The sequence below is a fragment of the Bufo bufo genome, chromosome 7 (assembly GCF_905171765.1).
Source record: "Bufo bufo chromosome 7, aBufBuf1.1, whole genome shotgun sequence".
Lineage (NCBI taxonomy): Eukaryota > Metazoa > Chordata > Amphibia > Anura > Bufonidae > Bufo > Bufo bufo.
Window position 1 is genome coordinate 23,697,415 of NC_053395.1, and position 25,344 is coordinate 23,722,758.

Here is a 25,344-nt window from a genome sequence, read left to right on the forward strand (position 1 = left end):
GGTGTAATTGAAAAACTGGATTTTTGTACTCACCGTAAAATCCTTTTCTCGTAGGATGCACTGGGGGACACAGCACCACTAGGAGGCTGACACTAGAAGTAAAAAAAAGTGTTGGCTCCACCTACCTGGGCTATACCCACTGCAGATGCAGGAGAAAACCAGTAGGAGCACAAGAAAAAACTGTAAGCCAACAAGTCCTAAACCAGAAAGGACCAACAGAAAAAACTAGCTACAGAGGGTGGGATCTGTGTCCCCAATGCATACTACGAGAAAAGGATTTTACGGTGAGTATAAAAATCCATTTTTCTCTTGAATGCATTGGGGGACACAGCACTATGGGACGTCCTAAAGCAGTCCACAAGGGAGGGCAGCAAAAAAACAGCCATGCAACGCAACTCACAGCTGCTTGCAGAACGCTGCAACCCAAACTGGCATCAGCAGAAGCCAAGGAGTGGATGTGATAAAATTTGGAAAACGTATGAACAGAGGCCCAGGTGGCGGCCTTGCAGACCTGGGAAGCTGAGGCCTGATGTCTAACCGCCCAAGAAGCCCCGACCGCCCTAGTGGAATGAGCGGTCAATCGAAAGGGAGTAACGCGACCCTTGGCAACATAGGCCTCCTTAACTGATGACCTAATCCAACGGGATATAGTGGCCCTGGAAGCTTGCAGGCCCTTGCGAGAACCCTCAAGGATCACAAAGAGGGAGTCCGACTGGCGAAAGGGCTCAGTCAACCGAAGATAGAGGCGAAGCGCCCTAACAACATTCAAACGGTGAAACGAACGCTCCCTAGGATGAGAGGAGTTAGGACAGAAGGACAATCTCCTCATTAATGTGGAATGAGGACACCACCTTAGAGAGGAAGGAAGGCACCGGACGCAGAACGACCTTATCCTGATGAAACACCAAGAAAGGGGATCTGCAAGAGAGCGCAGCAAGTTCAGAAACTCTGCGAATAGAAGTAATCACCACAAGAAAGGCGACCTTAAACGACACAAAGGAAAGAGAAATATCCTGTAACTGCTCAAAGGGGGAGGCATGAAGAGCATCCAGGACAATGTTCAAGTCCCACAGGAGGACGAAAAGGCGGAACGCAGTGAGCGACCCCCTGCAGAAAGGTTCTCACTTGACGGCGAGAAGCCAGGGGTTTCTGGAAAAGAACAGATAGAGCTGAAATCTGACCCTTGAGAGAGACCAACCGAAGACCCTTGTCAAAGCCCGCCTGGAGGAAAGACAAGACTGGGAATAGAAAGGTAGAGATGGTGAAACAGAGCAGCCTCACACCAGGAAAAAAAGGTCTTCCAAGTACGATGATAAATTCTGGAAGACTGGGGCTTGCGTGCGTGGAGCATAGTCTGGATAACAGACTCCGAGACACCACGGAATCTCAGAACCGCGGCCTCAACAGCCACGTCGTTAAACGCAGCTGATGTAAATTTGGGTGGAGTAGCGGACCTTGGGAAAGGAGGTTGGGACGTACAGGGATGCGCCACGGCGCGTCTGCGAGTAGGAACAGAAAATTCACGTACCAAGCATGGCGAGGCCACCAGAATCGCCGGAACCCAGGCCGACTTCAGGCGCTTGAGAACCCTGGGAAGGAGCGGAATGGGAGGAAAGAGGTATACAAGACCGAACTGGGACCAAGGAAGGACCAGAGCATCCGAGGCCAGCACCGGAGGGTCCTGAGACCTCGCGAAGTAACGCGGGACCTTGTGGTTGAGACGGGAGGCGAAAAGGTCTATGTACGGCATGCCCCAATGCTGACACAGACGAAGAAACACCTCTGGGTGAAGAGACCAGTTTGGCGACAGAGTCTGCCGCCCAATTGCCGACCCGGGGATTGTGGACTGCGGAGAGGCCCGGAACGAAGGACTCCGCCCACTGAAGTATGCGAGATGCCTCTTCCATGAGCCTCATGCTCCTGGTGCCCCCCTGATGATTCAGGTACGCCACCGCAGTGGAGTTGTTCGTCTGGATACGGACTGGAAGACCGGAGAGGTGGTGTGCCCAATGAGATAGAGCCAGAAAGATCCCCCTGAGCTCCAGAATATTGATGTGCAGGGAGGATTCCACTGCGGACCACTGGCCCCGAGCAGACAGGGACCCGAAGACAGCTCCTCAACCTGTCAGGCTGGCGTCCGTGGAGATCACCTGCCAACGAGGGGGAAGAAAGGACTTGCCCAGAGATAGGGTGCGAGGTAGAAGCCACCAGCACAACTCCTTGCGGACAAGACAGGTAGACGAACCAGACAGTCGAGACCCGGCTGGAACGTGTCCCAGCTGAATAGGATCACCAGCTGAAGATGCCTGGAATGGAATTGCGCAAATGGGATAGGCAACCATCCGGCCTAAAACCCGCGTGCACGTCCGAAGAGGTAGAGGGGACGGCTTGCGAAGGCGAACCACTGCATCTTGGAGAGCCACTACCTTGTCCTGGGGAAGGAACACTTGACAGAGGCGAGTGTCTAAGGTCATGCCCAAGAAATCCACTCTCTGGCAGGGAACCAGGGAGGACTTGGGGAAGTTGACCAACCACCCGAACTGAGACAGGACAGACGGGGTGATACAGAGGCCAGGATAGGACGGAGGGAGCCGTCCTTTTTGGGGACCGTAAAAAGATTTGAATAAAATCCCTAGAAGCGTTCCGACTCGGGGACAGGAACGATCTCACTCCGAGGGACTGAAGGGAATAAATGGCCCGGAAAAAATCTGCCGCCTTTACGGGGGGGGGGGGGGGGGGGGGGGGGCGTGACATGAAAAACGACTCGCAGGAAGAGTATAAAACTCTATTCTGTAACCGGAGAAAATGATCTCCAGGACCCATGCGTTGTCCACGCTTGCACGCCACGCTTGCAGAAGAGGTTTTTTCGCAGACTGGGGCTTTGAAGGCTTGGGGCGAGAGTGCCAGGCAGGTCTGGCTTTGAAGGAAGGTCCCCCTTCCCCCCGACTTCTTGTCCGAGCGGGAGGAAGAGTCCCGATAGGAGCGAAATTTTTTGGACCTTGAAGTCGCCAAGGGAGGGCGACAGCGGTTCTGGGAGAGGAGGGAGCTTTTTCCTCCCGTGGCCTCTGAAATAGGCTCCACCAGGCGCTTCCCAAACAGCTTTTCGCCCTGAAAGGGGAGAGAGATCAGCGCCTTTTTGGAAGCTACATCTGCCGCCCATGAACGGAGCCAGACCATACGGCGCCCTGCTAGATCGGCGAGCCGATTCCAGGGAGACATCACATAGGTACCGGGGAGCCTGGAGAAGCTGAGGCGCAAGAATGGAAACCTCTCCTGGAGCAGAATCCGGCAGCAAAAGGGTGAGCTGCTTGGCCCAGACCACGCAGGCTTTGGCAACCCAGGATGCGGCAAACGCAGGCTGAACAGCGGAGCCTGCCGCTACAAAAACGACCTTAGCCAAGGAATCAATCTTCTTGTCAGTGGGATCAGACAAGGAAGCCGCATCGGCCAAGGGAAGGGTTGGTGGCCTTGGCCAAACGGGCCACATGAGGATCAACCAGAGGTGGGACTGACCAGAGGTTCACGGATTCTGCACTGAAAGGAAACAGAACGTCTGAACCCTTAGAGATCTGCAGTCGCTTATCAGGCTGACGCCACTCTTTGGCCAGGAGTGCGTCAAGGTCCGGGTGGTTAGGAAAAACCAACACAGAACGCCTGGAACGGCGGAAGGACACAGGGTCCTGAGAAGAGAAGGGAGTACCTTCCTGCACATTGAGAGTGTCTATAACCGCCTTAATGAGGTCCTGCATGGCCACAGATAAAGTAGAACTCTGCTCTGATACAGAATCGGAGTCAGGTGTCCCCAGGAGCGGCGGAAGACGAGACTTCGCCTGCCTCAGACTTGTCCAGGGAGTGACCAGAGGATGCTGAGGAGGAGCGGGACGCGGCTGAGATCACTCGAGGTCTTTTACGGGACCGGAAGCTGTATGAGAAATACACACAGTATTACTCATACAGCCAATGCATTCCAATACAGAAGTATTGGAATGCATTGTAAAAGGGATTAGACAACCCAAAAGTTGCCCAAAGTGGGACAAAAAAAAAAAAAAAAAAAGTTAATAAAGTTTTCCCCCAAAAAATTTAAAATAAACAAAAATTTCATTTTCCCCAAATAAAGTTAAAAAAAATTGGTAAAAAATAGAGAGATAAAAAAACATTAGGTATCGCGGAGTCCGTATCGATCGGCTCTATAAAAATATCACATGACCTAACCCGTCAGGTGAACATCGTAAAAATAAAATTAAAAAAATAAAAAAAATTTTTTTTTAAAAAGCCCTTTTTTTCACCTTACATCACAAAAAGTGTAATAGCAAGCGATCAAGGAGTCATATGCACCCCAAAATAATGCCAATCAAATCGTCATCTCATCCCGCAAAAAATGAGACCCTACCTACGATAATCGCCCAAAAACTGAAAAAACTATGGCTCTCAGACTATGGAGACACTAAAACATGATTTTTTTTTGTTTCAAAAATGAAATCAGTGTAAAACTTACATAAATAAAAAAAAAAAACATATTAGGTATCGCCGCGTCCGTGACAACCTGGTCTCTAAAAATACCACATGATCTAACCTGTCAGATGAATGTTGTAAAGAACAAAAAAAAAAAACGGTGCCAAAAACAGCTATTTCTTGTTACCTTGCCTCACAAAAAGTGTAATATAGAGCAACCAAAAATCATATGTACCCTAAACTAGTACCAACAAAACTGCCACCCTATCCCGTAGTTTCTATAATGGGGTCACTTTTCTGGAGTTTCTACTCTAGGGGTGCATGAGGGGGGCTTCAAATGGGGCATGGTGTCAAAAAACCAGTCCAGCAAAATCTGCCTTCCAAAAACCGTATGGCATTCCTTTCCTTCTGCGCCCTGCCGTGTGCCCGTACAGCAGTTTACGACCACATATGGGGCGTTTCCGTAAACTACAGAATCAGGGCCATAAATATTGAGTTTTGTTTGGCTGTTAACCCTTGCTTTGTAACTGGAAAAAAAAAAATTAAATGGAAAATCTGCCAAAAAAGTGAAATTTTGAAATTGTATCTATTTTCCATTCATTCTTGTGGAACACCTAAAGGGTTAACGACGTTTGTAAAATCAGTTTTGAATACCTTGAGGGGTGCAGTTTCTAGAATGGGTGGTTTCTATTATGTAAGCCTCACAAAGTGACTTCAGACCTGAACTGGCCCTTAAAAAGTTGGTTTTTGAAAAGTGACACTGGTCAGATTTGCAAAAAATGGCCTGGTCCTTAAGGTGAAATATGGTCGTGTCCTTAAGGGGTTAAAGAGGACACGTAACTAAATGCAATACATACAGACATTAAGCAGGGAATGCTGGGAGATTTCAGTATAATGCAGGCTGAACTGGACGATGTTCAGTGGACTTTAAGTTAAAAGGGTTTTCTGAGATTTTAATACTGGTTACCTATCCTCTGGATAGGTCATCAGTATCTGACTGGTGAGGGGTCTGACACCCAGCACCCCCGCCAATCAGCTGTTTGAGAAGGCACCGTTGCTCCTGTGAGGGCCGCTACCCTCTCTCTATACTACCAAGCACAGTGCCGTACATTGTATAGTGGCTGTGCTTGGCATTGCTCTCAGTCCTATTCACTTCTATGGGGCCCAGCTGCGCCTAGGTCATGTGACTGATGAACGTGATGTCACTCAGTCTAGGAGAAGGCCTTAGCGCTACTGCCAGCACTGTTGCCTTCTCAAACAGCTGATCGTGGGGGTCCCAGGTGTCGGACCCCAACCAATCAGATACTGATTGAGGATAACCCATCGGTATAAAAATTTCAGAAAACCCCTTTAAAGATCCATCTCACATACAATTTATTAAAGGTAAAAAATAAGGGGTTGGGTCAGCACAACCTGCCTGTAGGTGCAGATCACTATGGCGAAATACATATACAAACGGAAAATGCAAATGTGATCGCACACTACATCCAGCACTCTGCCCTCCATGCTGGACGAGACATTGGTTTATATTTTGGCCAAAGCATAGTAAGCCACTCACCGCGTCAAGGCTGTCTCATGAGTGGTCCCTAACTCTTGTTCCTACCTGTTCATGGGCCATAAAATCCAGGGAATGCAGGTCAGCATGCAAGCCAAGTACACATGGCCCATGAACAGGTAGGAACAAGAGTTAGGGACCACTCATGAGACAACCTTGACGCGGTGAGTGGCTTACTATGCTTTGGCCAAAATATAAACCAATGTCTCATCCAGCATGGAGGGCAGAGTGCTGGATGTAGTGTGCGATCACATTTGCATTTTCAATTTATTAAAGGTGTTTTCAGACTCTAGATATCGATGACTTATTCTTAGACATTGGTGACATCAAGCACTTCCACCAATCAGCTGCCAGAAACACACTGTACAGAGCAGGAAGCAGACAGCGCCATCCCTTGGGTAGTGGCCATGCCAGGGTATTACAGCCCATTCAAGTGAATGTAACCTGGCACGACCACTAAACAAGAGATGGAGTTATCTACTTCAACAACCGATCAACTATGGGAGCTGGGTGTGGGACCCCCACCAAACTCATATTGATGACCTACACCAAGGATAGTGAAGAAATAGGAGGTGACAGCAGCATATCCAAATGAGGGTCCTTTATTCACCGAATTTCCATGCTTGATAAAGGCTACTATGTAGCCAAAACGTCGCACTTTTTTTGTACATTGTTTCATGGAATTTCGGTGAATAAAGGACCCTCATTTGGATATGCTGCTGTCACCTCCTATTTCTTCACTGATCTGTTGACCATTGAGGGAGTCATACAAGGTACATTGGTATGTATACCTACATAATATGCATTAATACTACTGTGATTTGTACATTGGTGCTGCTAATATACAGACGCGCAGCCTATTCTACAGCTTGATCCACACATCACCGCCATATCGTGTGAGTCTCTATACACACAGACAGCAATTACAATAATTGCACGACTGATGACTGAGTAATTACAGCAGAAAAACAAACACACATTACACGAGGGTGGGGGTCTGACTGCATTACAAAACACGGGATAAGACATCAATATCAGATCGGTGGTAGTCCTGCTCACAGCACCCCCACCCATCAGCTGTCAGAATCAGATATGACATTTTGGAAGGAGCTGGAAGCAGAAGGCCCCATCCACTGTGTACTGGCTGGACTGGCGTACCGCAACTCAGCTTCTATTCAAGTGAATGGTAACCAAATATTTTATTTATTTCTTTAATGCACTTATATAGCGCTACTAGATTCCTCAGCGCTTTACAGACTTTGCTTCGGGCGGTCCCTAATGGGGCTCACAATCTAAGGTCCCTATCAGTAGGTCTTTGGAGGGTGGGAGGAAACCGGAGAACCCGGAGGAAACCCACGCAAGCACGGGGTGAAAACATACAAACTCCATGCAGATGTTGTCCTTGGTCGGATTCGAACCCAGAACCCCATTGCTGCAAGGCACTAGTGCTAACCACTACTGCCAGTACACAGGAGACAGAGCATTCTGCTTCCCACAAGTACACAGGAGACAGAGCATTCTGCTTCCCACAAGTACACAGGAGACAGAGCATTCTGCTTCCCACAAGTACACAGGAGACAGATCATTCTGCTTCCCACAAGTACACAGGAGACAGAGCATTCTGCTTCCCACAAGTACACAGGAGACAGAGCATTCTGCTTCCCACAAGTACACAGGAGACAGTGCATTCTGCTTCCCACAAGTACACAGGAGACAGAGCATTCTGCTTCCCACAAGTACACAGGAGACAGTGCATTCTGCTTCCCACAAGTACACAGGAGACAGAGCATTCTGCTTCCCACAAGTACACAGGAGACAGAGCATTCTGCTTCCCACAAGTACACAGGAGACAGAGCATTCTGCTTCCCACAAGTACACAGGAGACAGTGCATTCTGCTTCCCACAAGTACACAGGAGACAGAGCATTCTGCTTCCCACAAGTACACAGGAGACAAAGCATTCTGCTTCCCACAAGTACACAGGTGACAGTGCATTCTGCTTCCCACAAGTACACAGGAGACAGAGCATTCTGCTTCCCACAAGTACACAGGAGACAAAGCATTCTGCTTCCCACAAGTACACAGGAGACAGAGCATTCTGCTTCCCACAAGTACACAGGAGACAGAGCATTCTGCTTCCCACAAAGTCCACTGTGTTATCTCCAGCAGAAAGCAGCAGATCGTGGGATAGGTCGTCAATATGAAAAAATTGGAAAACCAGTTTAAAAAGTTAGAGTTTGGATTTATTATTTGGAGGGAAAAAAATAAAATTCTACAAAACACCTTTCCCGACAATCCTTAAGGTCCTGGTAAATCAGAATTGTAGGTCTGCTATTTACATCTATTGGGGATCATTTGGACCAAGTCTCCAAAGAAGCTCCAAAGACCCACCCCTGAGGATCATTTAGACTCCGCCTCCAAAGACCCACCCCTGAGGACCTCAAGTGACCTGTTAACCCAGTACAGGCCCCAGACTAAGAGCCCATCACTGGCCTCCAACCCACACTGGGAGTTGTAGTCCCACAACAGCTGGGAAGTCACGGTTTGGAGACCAATGGTGTATACACAGACACATATACATAGTATTAAACTGAATAAAAGGATATCAATTCATCTGGACTATTTCTGCCTCGATCAATAGACAGCGAAGATGATTTCAGCTCTGAGTCGACAGCAGAGTAAAAGATGGAGAGGAAAATCATTGCATCTTTATTGCTCGACAAATAATAAGTTATTGATCGGGTCAGTGCCTGACGACATCAAGATCCGGGAGGAGGACGGGAGATACTCACGGGTCCAGCTTGTAGACGTACTGGCCGTCCATGGTGCGCTCCTGGTGGTAAGTCAAGTTGTAGGCCAGCATTGTGTTGATGAGGTCAGCCAGCTGCTGCTTCTCCTTCATGCTGTACAACTGAGTATTCACCTGCAGGGAGAACAGACGCACGTCACGATAGGTGCAATACAATGCACGCAGGGGCCCACCCCTCCTCCATAGTACAGCCAAACACAAAAGATTTGTACAATATTACAAAAAACAGTGCCACCCTTCTTCAAAGGCCATGTCTAGTACTGCAACTAGGCACATTTTACTGCATGACAAAAAGTTATGTAGCTTTCTAGTATATGCTGCTCCCAATCTGTACCAAGAAACCACAAGGCGGCAGTGTACATTACTACCATGGCACGTGAATAAACATACAATTGACAGAAGAAGAGATTGGAGTGCCGACAAAGGGACGGGGCACGGGCTCAGCTCTGAACCTACAACCAAATAAATGCATATGGCTTGGGGGGGGGGGGGGGGAGAATATAGATTTCCTGTTCACAAACACTTATCGGACATCAATTATTCATCCAGGAAAGCAAGCAGACGCAGGAGCAGCTCCAAACATCGATCACAGATGGGCTGCTAGCATTCTTTCTTAAAGGAAACATATTGATCTCGCCAGGGTGGGTGCACAGGGAGGTAAAAGGGCAGAGATCAGAGGTGTCAGGCCTGCCGCAGGACATAAGACACGGTGCACGCTCTACAGAAACATGTCAGCCCTGCCGCAGGACATAAGACACCAGTGAGCACTCTACAGAAACATGTCAGCCCTGCTGCAGGACATAAGAGACCAGTGAGCACTCTACAGAAACATGTCAGCATTGCTGCAGGACATAAGACACCAGTGAGCACTCTACAGAAACATGTCAGCCCTGCCGCAGGACACCAGGGGATTCTGTTTTTCTGCAGCAGGCTTTCCTGTGGACTTATATCGTCCACAGGAAAGCCTGCTGCAGAAAAACAGAATCCACCTATACAATAGGTGATGGTCACAGCTTATCTACTGGCCCTCCCCGCACAACAATAGTTTCTAGCTCAACCTAGGGCACTACCTCTAAAAACAAATGGAAAGCTGTGCGGTATGGGATGCTCACTTTAGGGCTCAGGTTCTTGTATGCACGTAAAAGATTGTGGCTGCATCCCTTAGGCCGTCCGGATATCCTTGGTGGAACTGGTGAAGATCTAAAGTCAATGCTGGAAAAAGGACTGCATCAGGCGCTGCCCAGATATGTAGAATCTTGAGATCTTGTCTCTTTAAAGAGGACCTTTAATGTTTTTTTTTTAGTTTAGATAAATACTAGGGCTGCACGATATGGGAATTTTGTGCGATTGCGATTAGGGCCCTAAAAATTGCGATAACGATATTTTAAGGGAATTGTGCTAGAGGTCTATTTGCTTGGATTTTCCCATATGAGCCGCTGACGCGGCTGGGTATGACGCTGCGTTGTGGGGTGGATCTGTGGAGGACGCTGCGTTGTGGGGTGGATCTGTGGAGGACGCTGCGTTGTGGGGTGGATCTGTGGAGGACGCTGCGTTGTGGGGTGGATCTGTGGAGGACGCTGTTATGTGGGGGATCTGTGGAGGACGCTGCGTTGTGGGGTGGATCTGTGGAGGACGCTGCGTTGTGGGGTGGATCTGTGGAGGACGCTGCGTTGTGGCGTGGATCTGTGGAGGACGCTGCGTTGTGGGGTGGATCTGTGGAGGACGCTGTTATGGGGTGGATCTGTGGAGGACGCTGTTATGTGGGGGATCTGTGGAGGACGCTGTTATGGGGTGGATCTGTGGAGGACGCTGCGTTGTGGGGTGGATCTGTGGAGGACGCTGCGTTGTGGGGTGGATCTGTGGAGGACGCTGCGTTGTGGGGTGGATCTGTGGAGGACGCTGCGTTGTGGGGTGGATCTGTGGAGGACGCTGCGTTGTGGGGTGGATCTGTGGAGGACGCTGTTATGTGGGGGATCTGTGGAGGACGCTGTTATGTGGGGGATCTGTGGAGGATGCTGTTATGTGGGGGATCTGTGGAGGACGCTGTTATGTGGGGGATCTGTGGAGGACGCTGTTATGGGGTGGACCTGTGGAGGACGCTGTTATGGGGGGGACCTGTGGAGGACGCTGTTATGGGGGGGACCTGTGGAGGACGCTGTTATGGGGGGGGATCTGTGGAGGACGCTGTTATGTGGGGGATCTGTGGAGGACGCTGTTATGTGGGGGATCTGTGGAGGACGCTGTTATGTGGGGGATCTGTGGAGGACGCTGTTATGTGGGGGATCTGTGGAGGACGCTGTTATGTGGGGGATCTGTGGAGGACGCTGTTATGTGGGGGATCTGTGGAGGACGCTGTTATGTGGGGGATCTGTGGAGGACGCTGTTATGTGGGGGATCTGTGGAGGACGCTGTTATGTGGGGGATCTGTGGAGGACGCTGTTATGTGGGGGATCTGTGGAGGACGCTGTTATGGGGGATTTGTGGAGGACGCTGTTATGGGGGATCTGTGGAGGACGCTGTTATGTGGGGGATCTGTGGAGGACGCTGTTATGTGGGGGATCTGTGGAGGACGCTGTTATGTGGGGGATCTGTGGAGGACGCTGTTATGTGGGGGATCTGTGGAGGACGCTGTTATGTGGGGGATCTGTGGAGGACGCTGTTATGTGGGGGATCTGTGGAGGACGCCGTTATGTGGGGGATCTGTGGAGGACGCTGTTATGGGGGATTTGTGGAGGACGCTGTTATGGGGGATCTGTGGAGGACGCTGTTATGTGGGGGATCTGTGGAGGACGCTGTTATGTGGGGGATCTGTGGAGGACGCTGTTATGTGGGGGATCTGTGGAGGACGCTGTTATGTGGGGGATCTGTGGAGGACGCTGTTATGGGGGATCTGTGGAGGACGCTGTTATGTGGGGGATCTCTGGAGGACGCTGTTATGTGGGGGATCTGTGGAGGACGCTGTTATGTGGGGGATCTGTGGAGGACGCTGTTATGTGGGGGATCTGTGGAGGACGCTGTTATGGGGGATTTGTGGAGGACGCGGTTATGGGGGATCTGTGGAGGACGCTGTTATGGGGGATGTGTGTTATGACACATAGGGCCATGAGGGGGGGGGGGGGCAGCATAAAACGTATAGCATCTTATGCTGGTCCCCCTCATGGCCCTATGTGTCCCCTCATGTGTCCTAAACTGCGCACATAACTGCCTTTGTGTGTAAAACAAGCTCTCTCCTATTGATAACAGGTCCAGCCTCTGTACTCACTGTCACTATAGCGAGCGGGAGCGAGCTGGCCGGCCGGCGCGTGACTGACGTCACTTAGTAACGCTCCTCCCACTTCAGGAAGCAGAAGCATTACTAAGTGACGTCAGTCACGTGCCGGCCGGCCCGCTCACTCCCGCTCGCTGCAGTGCATTCATAGTGACAGTGAGTACAGAGGCTGGACCTGTTATCAATAGAAGAGAGATTGTTTCACACACTAGTAAAATACTTTACACACAAAGGCAGTTATGTGCGTGGCGTCCCTTCATATATAATCGCGGCATTTTCGGGTCGGCCAAATCGCCATATCGCATTTGCCGATTATCGCGATTCGATTATTTTTTTGATTTATCGTGCAGCCCTAATAAATACCTTTACTTGCGGGGTACCCCCGGCTGATGCTGCCACCCTGCCTGTTTTTTTCACATATCGCTCCTGCGCCCCGCTGTGCCCCCTGAGCATCTGTGCATCGGAGGAGATGCCAGGGTTTCTCAATGGGCGTCCCCTCCCTGGCTGTGCCGCCATCCAATCACAGCGGAGAGCGTCACAGCCAGTATTAGCATACTAAGCACGAAAACTGCAGGGGGGCACAGCGGGGCGTAGGAGCCATATTTGAAAAAAAAAAAAAACTGGCAGGGTGGCCGCAAGTAAAGATATTTATCTAACCTAAAAAAACTACATGAAGAACCTCTTTAAGTGTTTATTTCAACCTGCAACCTGATCTTGTAAAGCCCGATGAAGGGACTGGTGCTGTCCCCAAACGTGTTGCTTTAACGCTGGAAATAAAAGCAAGATTTTACGTTTCTGGGCAGCACCTGACAGTTCTTTTTTCCAGGGTCGACTCCCTCCCTGCACAATGACCTATTCACAGGTCACAGGGCATGTCTGCAATGCTTTCTCACAGAAGTCAATGAACACCTCCTGTCTTTGGCCCATGTGGCTGCTGTAAAGCATCTCTCTAAATACTTTTAACAACAGTTTGGGCAAGAAGATTGCCCCCGAAATTACACCCACAAACAACTGCATTTACAGCATACTGATAGGATATGTCAAATGTCTGATGCACGTTCCATCTATGGGACCCGCTCTCATCTCAAGAAGGGGGCCCGTCATGAATGAAGAGCATGCAGTGCATGTGTTGGCATTCTCTCCATTCACAAAAATAATCCCGTAGTGGAAAATGGAGAAAGCCACAAATGATTTGGCCTGCACGCCTTTCACAGCCTCAGATAGGGGCAGGAACTTTTAAAGGGGTTCTGCACTTTGTTTAAACTGGATAGATGATCAGCATCTGACCGGTGGCGGTCCAACACCCGGGACCCCCGCCGATCAGCTGTTTGAGAAGGCAGCCGCGTGTGGCAGTGGCCTTCTCACTGTTTACCGCAGGCCCAGTGACGTCACAACTAGTATCACTGGCCTGGGCGCGGCTAAGCTCCATTCCCTTGAATAGAGCTTAGGCCAGTTGATACTAGTTGTGACGTCACTGGGCCTGCGGTAAACAGTGAGAAGGCCGCGGAGCTGCTGGAGCGCCTCTGCCTTCTCAAACAGCTGATCGGCTGGGATCCCGGGTGTCGGACCCCCGCCGATCAGAAGCTCAGTTTAAACAAAGTGCAGAACCCCTTTAAGTCAGAATGTACTATCATAGGGCTGACAGGATCTCCAAGTCAGCCCCGACCCAACGATCATGTTGAACAGTGACAGGGTCAGGACAAAAACAAGTCCCCCTCCTTTGACAACCACCACGTTCAGCACTGTTCATGGGAGCTTCAGGGGTTAAACCATCAGGATCGCTTCTGTAGTAGTCAACCTCAGCTGCAGTAATACAGATATTGTTCCCGCACACTCAGCGATAAGGAACGTGTATAGCATCCTCAAAGTCAGTCATTCTGCATGAAGGGGTTAAATATAGTACATACTAAAAAAATAAAAAAGACTAAGAAAATGAAATAAAACATGACAGAAAGTTCACAGGGATATAAGGCATATTTTTGTGCATCTACAAATTGTTTTGTTTGTCAGGTATAGGACAGCAAAAACGGACGAGGAGTGCGGCCGATCCTCAGGACGCAGAATAAAGGGACGGCTACTTTAAGCCTCAAATATGAGGTTTCCGTCTAATTGCCTTGGCCCTTGGCTCACCCGGAGACACAGACGAAATTGCTTTTTGTTCACTTCAATCACAATTGAATTAAAAGGATATGAGCCTGGGGCTTACGGGTCTATAAAAAGAACGAAAAAAGAAAATAACCTCAGACCCAGGGGGAGACGATGACCTGAGCCATCAGGATAGATAAACCGAGCAAAACCTGCAACGCAGGACCTTAAAGGGGCAAAACTACACCACATGCCATATTCGGTCGGGCACATGGATAAAATGCGGTACCCCGCTCAGGGAGAGCCCAAAGAGCGACCGCACAAGATCCAGCATGAATCTGCATCTCCAAGGACATTACACTGCCGTCAGTGCTGCAGAAAACATTATACTTATGGTAGCATGTGACCAATGGGAGTTGTAGTCCACACAAAGCAAGGGATCCAGAGTAAGTAGTCACAACTTTATTTTACCTCATACCATATCTCACCTGAATGGATCTGCGCTCATCAGCCACCAATCAATACTCCATTAGTGCCCCTTTTTAAACATCTACCGTCCTCATGGGTGAGAATTTTTAGATAATTTAACACTCTTAAAGGCGTTGTCCCACAAGAATTATTCTTCAGTTCTCAAACCAGAACCTGGATCTGAATACTTTCAGAATTGCATGTAATAATGACTTTTTTTGTGTTTTTATTTTTTACAGCCACTGAATTATTCAATAAAATACATCTGTATGGCGCCACCTGCTGTTTTCTTATTTCTTTGTCCTGCTCACTGAGATGGCCGCACATGCTCAGTTTCATCCTTCCACTGCCACCTGAGCTGTGACAGGGAGAGAGCTGCAGCAGAAAGGACACGTCCCTTGAGGTGCCAGCTTTATATTAATGAGGAGATCTCTGGATCCATGTGAGGTGCAGGGCCGGTTCTGACTTTGTTAGAAAGAGAAGGTCGTGTACCATATGATGCATGATTTTAATTTTTACTGTAATCATGGCATAACCCCTTTAAGAACCTGCCTATTTTGGGCCTGAAAGGGGTTTTGCCATCACATACAATGGGGGCATATCCATTGTCTAATAGGTGCGGATCCGACCTCTGGGACCCGCACCTACAACGAGAATGCAGCGTGGATATTAATGGATGCGCAGCCGCCCTCCATTCATTTCAATGGGGCCTGCCGAAAACAGCCCAGCGCTGGCTCTGCTATTTCCATCTGCCCCATAGAAATGAATGGGAGCAGGGGCCGCGCTGCGCTCCCCATTCACTTGTATGGGAGCAGCGCTTGGTGGTGGACGGACCCCGGGAAACCCGGGGTCCTCCAGCCACAGCTCTCCTCGATCTGTTCTCCTATCAGACAATGGGGGCATATCGTAGCCGTCTCATTCCAGCACCAGTAAGATTTCTATGCTTCCATTGATGTCATTCGATGAGGACTTGTTTATGTAGATCTGAAGCTCTGCAGCTGTTGCAAAACTACAAATCCCAGCATGCCAGGGGCTCCATGTGGCCTCGAATTTGTTTGGGGAATGGAGTTCCCAGTGGGCAGCTGCTCAAAACGGTACAACTGATCCCCTCTATTTAACCAATGTGCCAATGCGGGGACGGGGGGGGCCCTCTGTTTCCATTGACCAGCCACCAATATCCGAGCTGCACCTAGTAACGTTTGAATTAAATGTTGTTGCGCCTGTGGGGCCTGTATTTCCGTCATGAGGCCTAAGAGGCAAATCTTTTTTTTTTTTATTTGTCTTTTTATTAATAGTCAAGAAAGGAATGAAACATGTTACAATGATGGTGCAATTGCGGTATACTTGAAACAACAAGTTTTGGAATGATAACAATTGTAATAACAGTTAAATTGTGAAAATCGCAGCCAGTTCCGCTAGGAAAGGAAAAGAATAAAGGAGGATTGCATGGTCAGAAGTGTATGGGGCATAGGGAGGTAATGGAATGGGGGGAAATGGGATATAAAGGGAGGTTGTTAGAGTATTCTGAGTACTGTCTAGTCTTGTAGTGTAGGGGGGTGATCCGTAAGTAATTGAAGGGCATGCGCGGAGGATCGAAATGAGATCCAGTTCTGCCACGTCCGTTGAAACTTCATATGTGTGCGTGTTTCCCAAGCGGAGAGTTCTTCCATTGGAAAAATACGGTTCATTTTGTGTAGCCATTGGGTAGAGGAAAGGGGATTTTTGTTGGTTCCAATATTGGGGAATTAACGATTTCGCAGCGGCTGTGAGGAATTGGAATAGCATCCGGTCCTTTAGTGGGATCTCTCCTAATCTAACGTTGAAAAGAATGGCAATAGGTGTGGGATCTTTATCTAAAGCACAAATCTTTTTAATAAATCCAGTGATTTCTGTCCAGAACGGTTTTATTATCGGGCATAACCACCACATATGGAAATAAGTACCCTGTGATTGATTGCATTTCCAACATATATCGTTCATCTGCTTTAATCTAACGGGAGTACGGTACCACCTAGACACCGTTTTAAATGAATTCTCTTGAAGTTTAATACAGCGGGAGTTGCCGTGAGAAGGTTTATAAATTAGTTTAATTTCCGTTGGTGTCCAGCTAGTGCCAAAGTCCTTACTCCAATCCATTATGCAACCTCTCTCATGGGAGATTTTATCAGTTGTAATATGTTGTAGATTTTAGAGAGAATGTGTCTGGGGATGGACTTAGTGGATATGAGAGTTTCAAATTCAGTGAGGGAAAGGACAACACGATGAGGGTCCTTTCAATGATGCAAATCGCGACCCATCACAAACTACCACTAGTTCTACTAGAAACGGACGCGCTGAAAAGGCGTTCGATAGGGTGGACTGGACCTACATGAAACAGGTATTACACCATTTTGGCTTCCCAGAACCTTTTATTGAAGCCATTTTCATTATGTACTGCCAGACTAAGAATAAATCAACCCTTATCAAATAAGAAAGGGAACAAGACAGGGATGCCCCTTATCCCCCATACTATTCGTCCTCTCTCTAGAACCTTTACTAGCACAGATTAGGAATCGCCCGGATATAGTGGGCTTTGATGATGGACACTTTACACACCACATTGCAGCATATGCAGACGATATTGTATTGTTCATCACAAACCCCTCTATTGCCTTTCCGGCATTGCAGTCCCTCCTTCAAAACTATGGTACCATATCTAACTTCAAAACTAACACTTCCAAATCCGAAGCACTGAGTTTCAACATAAGAAAAGAAGAAATAATCTACTTGAAATCCAACTTCCCGTTCCAATAGCCACAGTCACATATTACATATCTTGGCCTTAAACTCAGTTCAGTCGGGAACGACTTAGACTCCTTGAACTATGCTCCAGTCCCTCAGAAGTTTAAACCAACCCTAGATTCCTGGTCTCTACCCTATCATGGATTGGTAGGAAAAATCTTATAAAAGCCATTCTCCTTCCGAAACTACTATACCTTTTTCAGACTCTGCCCATTCCCCTTCCAGCCCAATTTTTCAGAAGATTGACCAGTCAGTTCCTGTGGAACGGTAGACGACCCAGACATAGTTCAACATAAAACAAGAGGCGGTATGTCACTACCTGATTATGAGGCGGTTCATCTCTCCAGAATAGTTCAATGGCTGAGAAAAGATTCCAATAAACTCTGGACTTCGCTAGAAACTCACCCATCGGACACTCCTCTGAGCGCTCTTTTATGGTGCAAGGAACCAAGAGACTGCAATCCCTCCACTAAACACTATTACTCGGACCTCACTGAGGATCTGGGATGTATAGGCGAAAAACATCAGTCCCAATGTCTCCCCGCTGATGACGGTAAATGACATCCCAGAGTTACATCAAAAAAAGTTTAAAGACGTAGGTCTCAACCCACAAAACCTGTCCAAAATAACGCTTTATTCCTTTTCAGAAACCGATAAAGATGATGATCCCATTCAACATTTATCTCTTCACACCATCCAAAGAGCCCACCTTAAAGCTCTTATCTCCCAAACTTCAAGCCTAAGAGGCAAACACCTTGGGTCACTATTAGGGAAAAGAGCATTGATTTTGGAGGGATTGTAGTGCCATCTTGCGAGCACCTTGTAGTCGTTTTCCCGCAATTTGACACCTTTAGAAACTTTTGGTGACAAAGACAGAAGTTTTATCCTCTCCTCATCTGATAATTTGATCCCTAAATCTCTTTCCCATTTTGGAATAAACCAAAATTCATTCAACTGAATCTTAGGGAGTAGAGAGTCGAGATCTTTTTACTAGGTTCTTTTTGTCGCGCTGCTAGTTTTTCGAACATTGAGTGTTCCGGGTTAGCAGGTATAGTAGAAGGAAGAGGCTTAATATAGTGGATGAGATGCTGGAGGTGGAAAGGAGAGAGACCCCCCCCCCCCCAGGACGCAGATTGGATGTGAGTTCTTGTATGCTAGGCAATGAACCCCGAGGGCACAAGTCCAGCAAGGGAATTCGCATTTCAAAGGCCATTGGGGGAAGGGTGTCCCTAAAGGTTTGTTGAGAGTCTAGGAGAGCATCCGAGACTCGTGTGAGAGTTATGGAGTTAGATGTTAGTGCTTTCTTCAGTCCGCAAACATGCCAGTGGCTTAGTGTGTTTTTTGTTAAAGGGATTCTGTCATCAGATTTTACCCCTATAACCTAAAGATATCCTCATGTCCGGACTAATAAGAAGAATCCTAAGCTGGCCTTATTAAACTTCACTGTGGCTCTATTTGTCCAAAAAACTGGTTTTTATAACCTGCAAATCACTTACTTAAGGTGCCCAAGGGAAGGTCCGTTAATACAGGGTGCCCGGCCGCACCCCTCGCCGTCCGGTGCCCAGCGCCGCCTTACGTCTTCATCGCCGCCTTCCCCGTCTTCAGCGCCGCCTTCTACAGCTCAGCACCGCCTCCGCAATCCTCCCCGTCCCTCTGCCAGATCCTGCGCCTGCGCACTAAGCTCAACCAATCTGCAGGTCATTTTAGGGTTGAGCGAAGTGCGCATCAGGCCGGCGCATGCACACTTCGCTCAATGAAGCCGCTGCCAGGAGTCCGCACGGGCGCGTCAGGCCGAGCCTAGTGCGCAGGCGCGGGATCTGGCAGAGGGACGGGGAGGATTGCGGAGGCGGTGCTGAGCTGTAGAAGGCGGCGCTGAAGACAGGGAAGGCGGCGATGAAGACGGAAGGCGGGGCTGGGCACCGGGCGGCGAGGGGTGCGGCCGGGCACCCTGTATTAATGGACCTCCCCTTGGGCACCTTAAGTAAGTGATTGGCAGGTTATAAAAACCTGTTTTTTGGACAAATAGAGCCACAGTGAGGTTTAATAAGGCCAGCTTAGGATTCTTCTTATTAGTCCGGACATGAGGATATCTTTAGGTTATAGGGGTAAAATCTGAAGACAGAATCCCTTTAACGTATTATAGACGTTCTTTGCCGAGCAGCAGAGAGCTGAGGGTGGTTGGACACATAGCATTATCAGCCTGAATGTCTAGTCTCTCATTAGAGGCCCTAAGCCAATCTAGACATCTTGTCCCTTGGATTGCTTTGTAGTAGGTTTTGAAGTCTGGGATTGATTGTTGGAGTTAATTGGCTATTGATGTAGGGAGGAAGATGCTCAAAACCTGGGATTTGTGGGGTTAATTTTGAAGTTTGATAACTAAGTAGTCCAGTATAGACATAACGGCTGGGAACGTTTCTTCAGGATTAGTAATGAACAAAAGGACATCGTCGGCAAAGGCTGCCAGTGGATGATGAGCGTTTCCCCTCTAGTGAGTGTTTCCTGGGGAGTCATTCAGCCTAAAATATTCTTGTAGAGCTTCTTCTATTCGTTTAACATTTTTCTCTGATCCTAAAAGAGTGCAATGTAATCTCCACTTGTAAGTAGGTTTAGGAGTACCCTGTAGATTATAGCTCAGAAAAAACGGTGCACGATCTGATAACCTATTGCCTATATCCGTTTTTAGTCAGAGGTGTAGTTGTTGAGGAGGGACAAACAGGTAATCTAGTCGATGGTAAGATTGATGGAGGTGAGAGAAAAAGGAGTAATCCCGTTCCCCGTGGTGCATCAATCTCCAGGCAGGTAGAGTCCGCCAGGGATGCCCGCAGCCTATCCAGTGCCACCCTAGCGATGGATGTGGAGGGGCCGGAGAAATCCAAAGACGGGTCCAGTGCCACATTCAAATCTCCACCCAAGATTATGGAACCCTCTGCAAAGTCTCTAAACTGAACCAATACTTCCCAAGGTGATCAGTTGTGAGCCTATTACTCCTTTGAGAAAAACATATCTCCCATCCAAATCGACTTGGGATGAACGCAGGGCAAAGAGGAGCGACTTGTGTATATCCACGCTAGCTCCTTTTGAAGCAGAGCCAGGTGAGGTGCTGTGGTACCACCGATTATAATGCAGGTGTGTGCAAGTTATAGGAAATAGCATTGTACCATCGAAGAAAGGTATTGCCATAGGTAGAATAGGATTCCCTTGAAAGGAGATCTTCACATATGTATAGTGATATGTGTCTTGGTGCAATATGTGGAGCCCATCGAGCTGACAGGAAGGAGGTTGTGGGACAGGGAGGGCAGACAGGGTAGTCAAAAACAAGTAACAAGGTAAAGAACATTAGGAGAGAACTTCTAAGTAGAATAATGTCGTGAGGGGAGGAACTTTCCATCCACACGGCCTGTAGCTACCTGATCGGGCTAGCTGGAAAATGGTAGCTGTATCATCTCCCTATGGGCAATTTTGCAGGGAGGTTGACGTCCTGCTCAGATGTCATCTAATGGTCTATCTTGAGTAGTTTGTGATCTTCTCTGTGTCATCTGGCGGTTTACGGCTTTAGATCTTTGCGTTTTACCAGATGAAACTGGGGTCCAGGGAGAAATCACTGGAAGAGGTGGCAATGGAGCTATATGTTGAGCAAAGTTCCAGTCCACGATGTGTAGAGCTTCTATTACAAGGGTTTCGTATACCCTCTTGAGATCAGCCGCTGCCCGAACCACTAGCTTACTGCCTGGAGCATTAATAAGCAACCCAAAGGGGTATTAGCCAGCGGTAAGGTGTTTTTTTTTTTTTTTTACTTTTGAGCATTTCCAGCAGCGGTCTTAAATGAATGATTCCTCTTACGCAGCGTCATGGAGGACAGATCCTGGTAGATGGTGCCCGTCGATCCCTCGTAGGTGATGAGGGCAGTAGTTCTGGAGGCCGCGAGGATTTATTCTTTTGTCTGGAAACGAACCAGCTTACAGATGACATCTCTTGGGGCTTTGTTTTGCTTTGGTGAGGGACGTAGCGCTCTGTGGGCACGCTCCAGTTCAAGGTTGACGGTTTCTTGGCTGAGCAAATTTGAGAAGATGGTGGCGAGGGAGGTTGCAAGTAGTGATGAGCGGCAGGGGTCATATTCAAATTCGTGATATTTCGCAAATATTTATATAAGAATATATTCGTTATATTCTACATTCTTTTTATTTTCTACTCGAAAATCGACAAGGTAATGATCGCGTAACAGGCGTGTGTTAAAAACTAATATATAGCACTATAGAATATTGTGCTATATATTAGTTTTTAGAATATTCGTCATTTTTTTCCATCTGAAGTCAGGATTTCTCCCTGCTTAAGTTGCTTGTGGGCCAATGACTCATTGGCCCACAAGCAAGAAGGAAGGAGGAATCATGTGTTCAGATTGAAAAAAATGACGAATATTCGATATAACGAATATATAGAACTATATTCGAAATATTCGCAAATTCTCGAAGTGGCGATGTTAGAGATAAAAATTCGCTTTTCGAATATTCGTGCTCAACACTAGTTGCCAGCATGTCAGGCGACACAGATTCTGGCATGCCTTTCAGCCTGAGGTTGTTCCTCCGTCCACGGTTTTCTTGATCCTCTATCAGAGAGTACAAGTGATTCACGTGAGCTTGGCAATTATCTAGATTATGAGAGACTTCATTGTTGAAGTCTACTAAGGATGTTTGCGCAGTCTCTATTGTTTCTGATCTAGAATGCATGTGCCTTAGATTCTGTTTGATATCTTTAAGTTCACGTACCAGTGGTTCCAGAGAATGTGTCATCAGCTCCTTAAGGAAAGCTTTTGATATCTTCTGGTCATATCCTTCTGCTGTTGCCTCTTCCACTTCACTTCCTCCTTCAGCCTCCGAATCTTCAGTTTGAGGCTTCTATGTCTTGCCGGCGCCATCTTGCTTAATTCATGCGCCGGGGTTGCTGGTGTTCTCCTTATGAAGTGCTCTATTTCCTCTTGAGAAGCACTCGATTTGGAGGGTCTCAGGGGGTCTTTAGATCTTTCCCTCGAGGATTTGCCCATGTTTAGGAGATTTAAAAGCTTATAATTCGCCCGATTAGGGCTGGCCTGCAGCGGAGCTCAGTGTGCTGCCTGCATACAGCTCGGCCGTGAAACTTCAACCCCTAATATATTTTATTCTCTTCGATTCATAGGGTTATAGCGGTTGCCACTAGGAGGCAGACACTAAGCAAAAAGTGTGAGCTCCTTGTACGAGCTATACCGGTCCTACAGGGACTAAGCTAAGACAGTACAAGAGCAGTAGGAGAAGCAGAAAAAAAAAAATCTATGCAAGAAAGCAGAACCTGAACAAGTCCTGAAGTGGAGGCAAAAACCAATTATATAATGGAAGGGAGCTGTGTCCATGAACGAAAGAGAGAAAAGATTTGACGTTGAGTACAAAAAGTTTTTTTTTTCTCATCTGCATCGTCGGGGACACAGGCAAGACCATGGAACGTTCTAAAGCAGTCCTAAGGGAGGGCAAGAAAACCCAGAAGATGGAGCAGTCAGTGAACTGCCTCCAAGTGATGTGTCTGCAGATGCAAAGGTGTGCACCCTATAAGACCTGGAGAAAGAAGCGACCTGGACACTTGGAGGGCCAAAGCCCGGTGACACACAGCCCTGGAGGCCCTTACCGCCCAAGCAGATTGGGCAGTAATGCTGCATTCACACAGTCAGTGTTTGATCTGTGATTTCCATCAGTGCTTGTGACCCAAAACCGGGTGCAGGTTGAAAACACAGAAGAGGTGCAAATCTTCCCATTATACCTCATCTCTGTGTAGCCTCCAATACTGGTTTTGATTCACACTGATAGAAATCATTGATACAACGCTGACTGTGTGAAAGCAGAATGAAGGTTCATGGTTTTTGGTGCGGTACGCTTCCACAATTACCAAGGGAACCCATCCAGAAATGGTGGCTTTTGACACGGCCAGTGTTTTTCTGGGACCATCTGGAATCATAAACACAGATAAATGCGAACAGCCCAAACCAGATATCCAAAGCGTGTAGACAGCGCTCTTGGGGATAAGATGGAAGAAAAAAAAACGCAGGCAGAACAAAATCTTCGTTGCGAAGACGACTCCACCTTTTGTAAGAAGGATGGCATTGGGCAGATTAGAACCTTATGGGGCACAGGAAATGGGGAGCGACAGGAAAGAGCCTGGCGTTTCGAACCCCTAGGAATGGAGATGATGGCCACCAAAAAGTCATCTTTGTAGGAGAGAGAACGGAGACATATTTGCTGCAATGGTTCAAATGGTGAGGACTGAAGAATCACAAGCCACAAATTAAGATCCCACGGGGACAAGGTGTAGCAGTAAGGGGGCACAGAATGCGCAACCCCCTGCAGGAAAGTCAGAACTGCAGAAATTGACGACAGATTATGCTGAAATAAAATGGTAGGGACAAAACCTGATCCTTAAAAGGGGTTGTCCGGGATCAGAGCTGAAACCGGACATATCCCCATTTTCACCCCTCTGGCCCCTGTGAGCATTTCATGCTCCAATGCTCTCCCTTGCCCTGCGCTGGGTAACAAAGGGCAAGGGCTTGTTTCTTTATATTTTCACATTGCTAGGCGGAAGCCTCCGCTCGTTCATCGGGCTATTGGAATCTTTTGACAGGCGCCAAGACAATTCCTGGGAAAGAACATGTCCTTCCCGACAATCACCGGCAGAAATCGTGCTGTCTAATACAGCCTTTACTCCCTGTGGGAAGGGCTCACACTGTTTGCTTACTGTTCACCTCCTAGTGGCGGATGCAGCTATACCCCATGGTCAGGCCTGTGTTCACCAATGACCAGGCTGAGAAACTTTTTTAAAATCTTTTACTGCACCCTCCCCCTCCCACACTCTTCCCACCCCCAAAAAAAGGCCACCATTTTTTTAAATGCCTTGCGCAGTAGATCATGTCAAGGACTAACAAGGGGATATCCTGCCCTCTGTCAAACACCTTAGACAACACAGTGGCTACTTAACTGCAAAATTTAAGGGGTCACCGCAGGGATTACATGGAGACCTAAGGTTATATGCAGTAGCACGGTCATCAGGATTGCACAGCGTATTGTGGCACATTGGAATCCTCTGAACCCTATTATATGGCGGTCGTTCAGGGGTTAAAAGTATTCTTTTACAGTACACCATCAACACTGCATAATGTTCCAAGTAAAGGGAGCTCGGAAGCGGTCTTATATTTAGAACTGGTGCTGGATGCGCTAAAGTTATGGCGAGGCCGGCGGATCCTCTGCCAGCTATGGGGCTTTAGTAAGACTGGTGTCTAAAACACTGATCTTAATAAATGTGCCCCTATGTTTATACGGGTTTTTTTTTTTTTAGGGAATTTCTACAAAACGTGAAACTTGCAACTGAGCATAGTATGAAAAATCTACAGCGAGTCCTATAATATATCACGAGCACATGAACAGGATTTGGAACAGTCCATTCACACAACATGGCGCCATCTTCAGTGTGGAATTTGGGCTAAAAACCTAATGCAACTAAACAAAACCAAAACTGACTTGGAGACGGAGATGTGAACCACTCAGTACTTACTGGCCGCAGCTTTGGAGAGATGACATCAAGCAGAAGACATAGAGCATCCAAAACCAAGGACTGAGGTCCAACACGTGAACGGATAGAAGGGGCGATTTCGGAAACCATGGCGCTCAGAAGATTCTGCATTTGGTTAAGTCTGGATAGAGCCTGTATGTAGAGAAAAAAAAAAAAAAGATGATTTGATATCAAACACTTGAAAAAAAGGCCAATCTGCTACCTAAAACTTCTGAAAACTCTGCCCTATTAGGGAATTCAGTGTTGATTTAGGGCATCCTCTGTTCAGGATCCTCATCTCGTGATCAGCGGTTATATAGAGCGTCTCGCACTCAGGAGGACCTTTCCAGTCCTGCATCATACAGAC

General features: G+C 47.8%; 1 protein-coding gene across 2 annotated transcripts in view; it reads right to left on the bottom strand.

Annotated features, from left to right (window-relative positions):
- Positions 1-25,344, bottom strand: part of CHTF18 (chromosome transmission fidelity factor 18) — a 61,688-nt gene that overhangs the window by 8,920 nt on the left and 27,424 nt on the right. For both annotated transcript variants that reach the window (XM_040441225.1, XM_040441223.1), the window contains exons 17-18: positions 24,981-25,130; positions 8,799-8,929 (exon numbers count right to left, since the gene is read on the bottom strand). In XM_040441225.1, the coding sequence (XP_040297159.1) occupies positions 8,799-8,929; positions 24,981-25,130 (281 nt within the window). The remainder of the gene's footprint in view (positions 1-8,798; positions 8,930-24,980; positions 25,131-25,344) is intronic.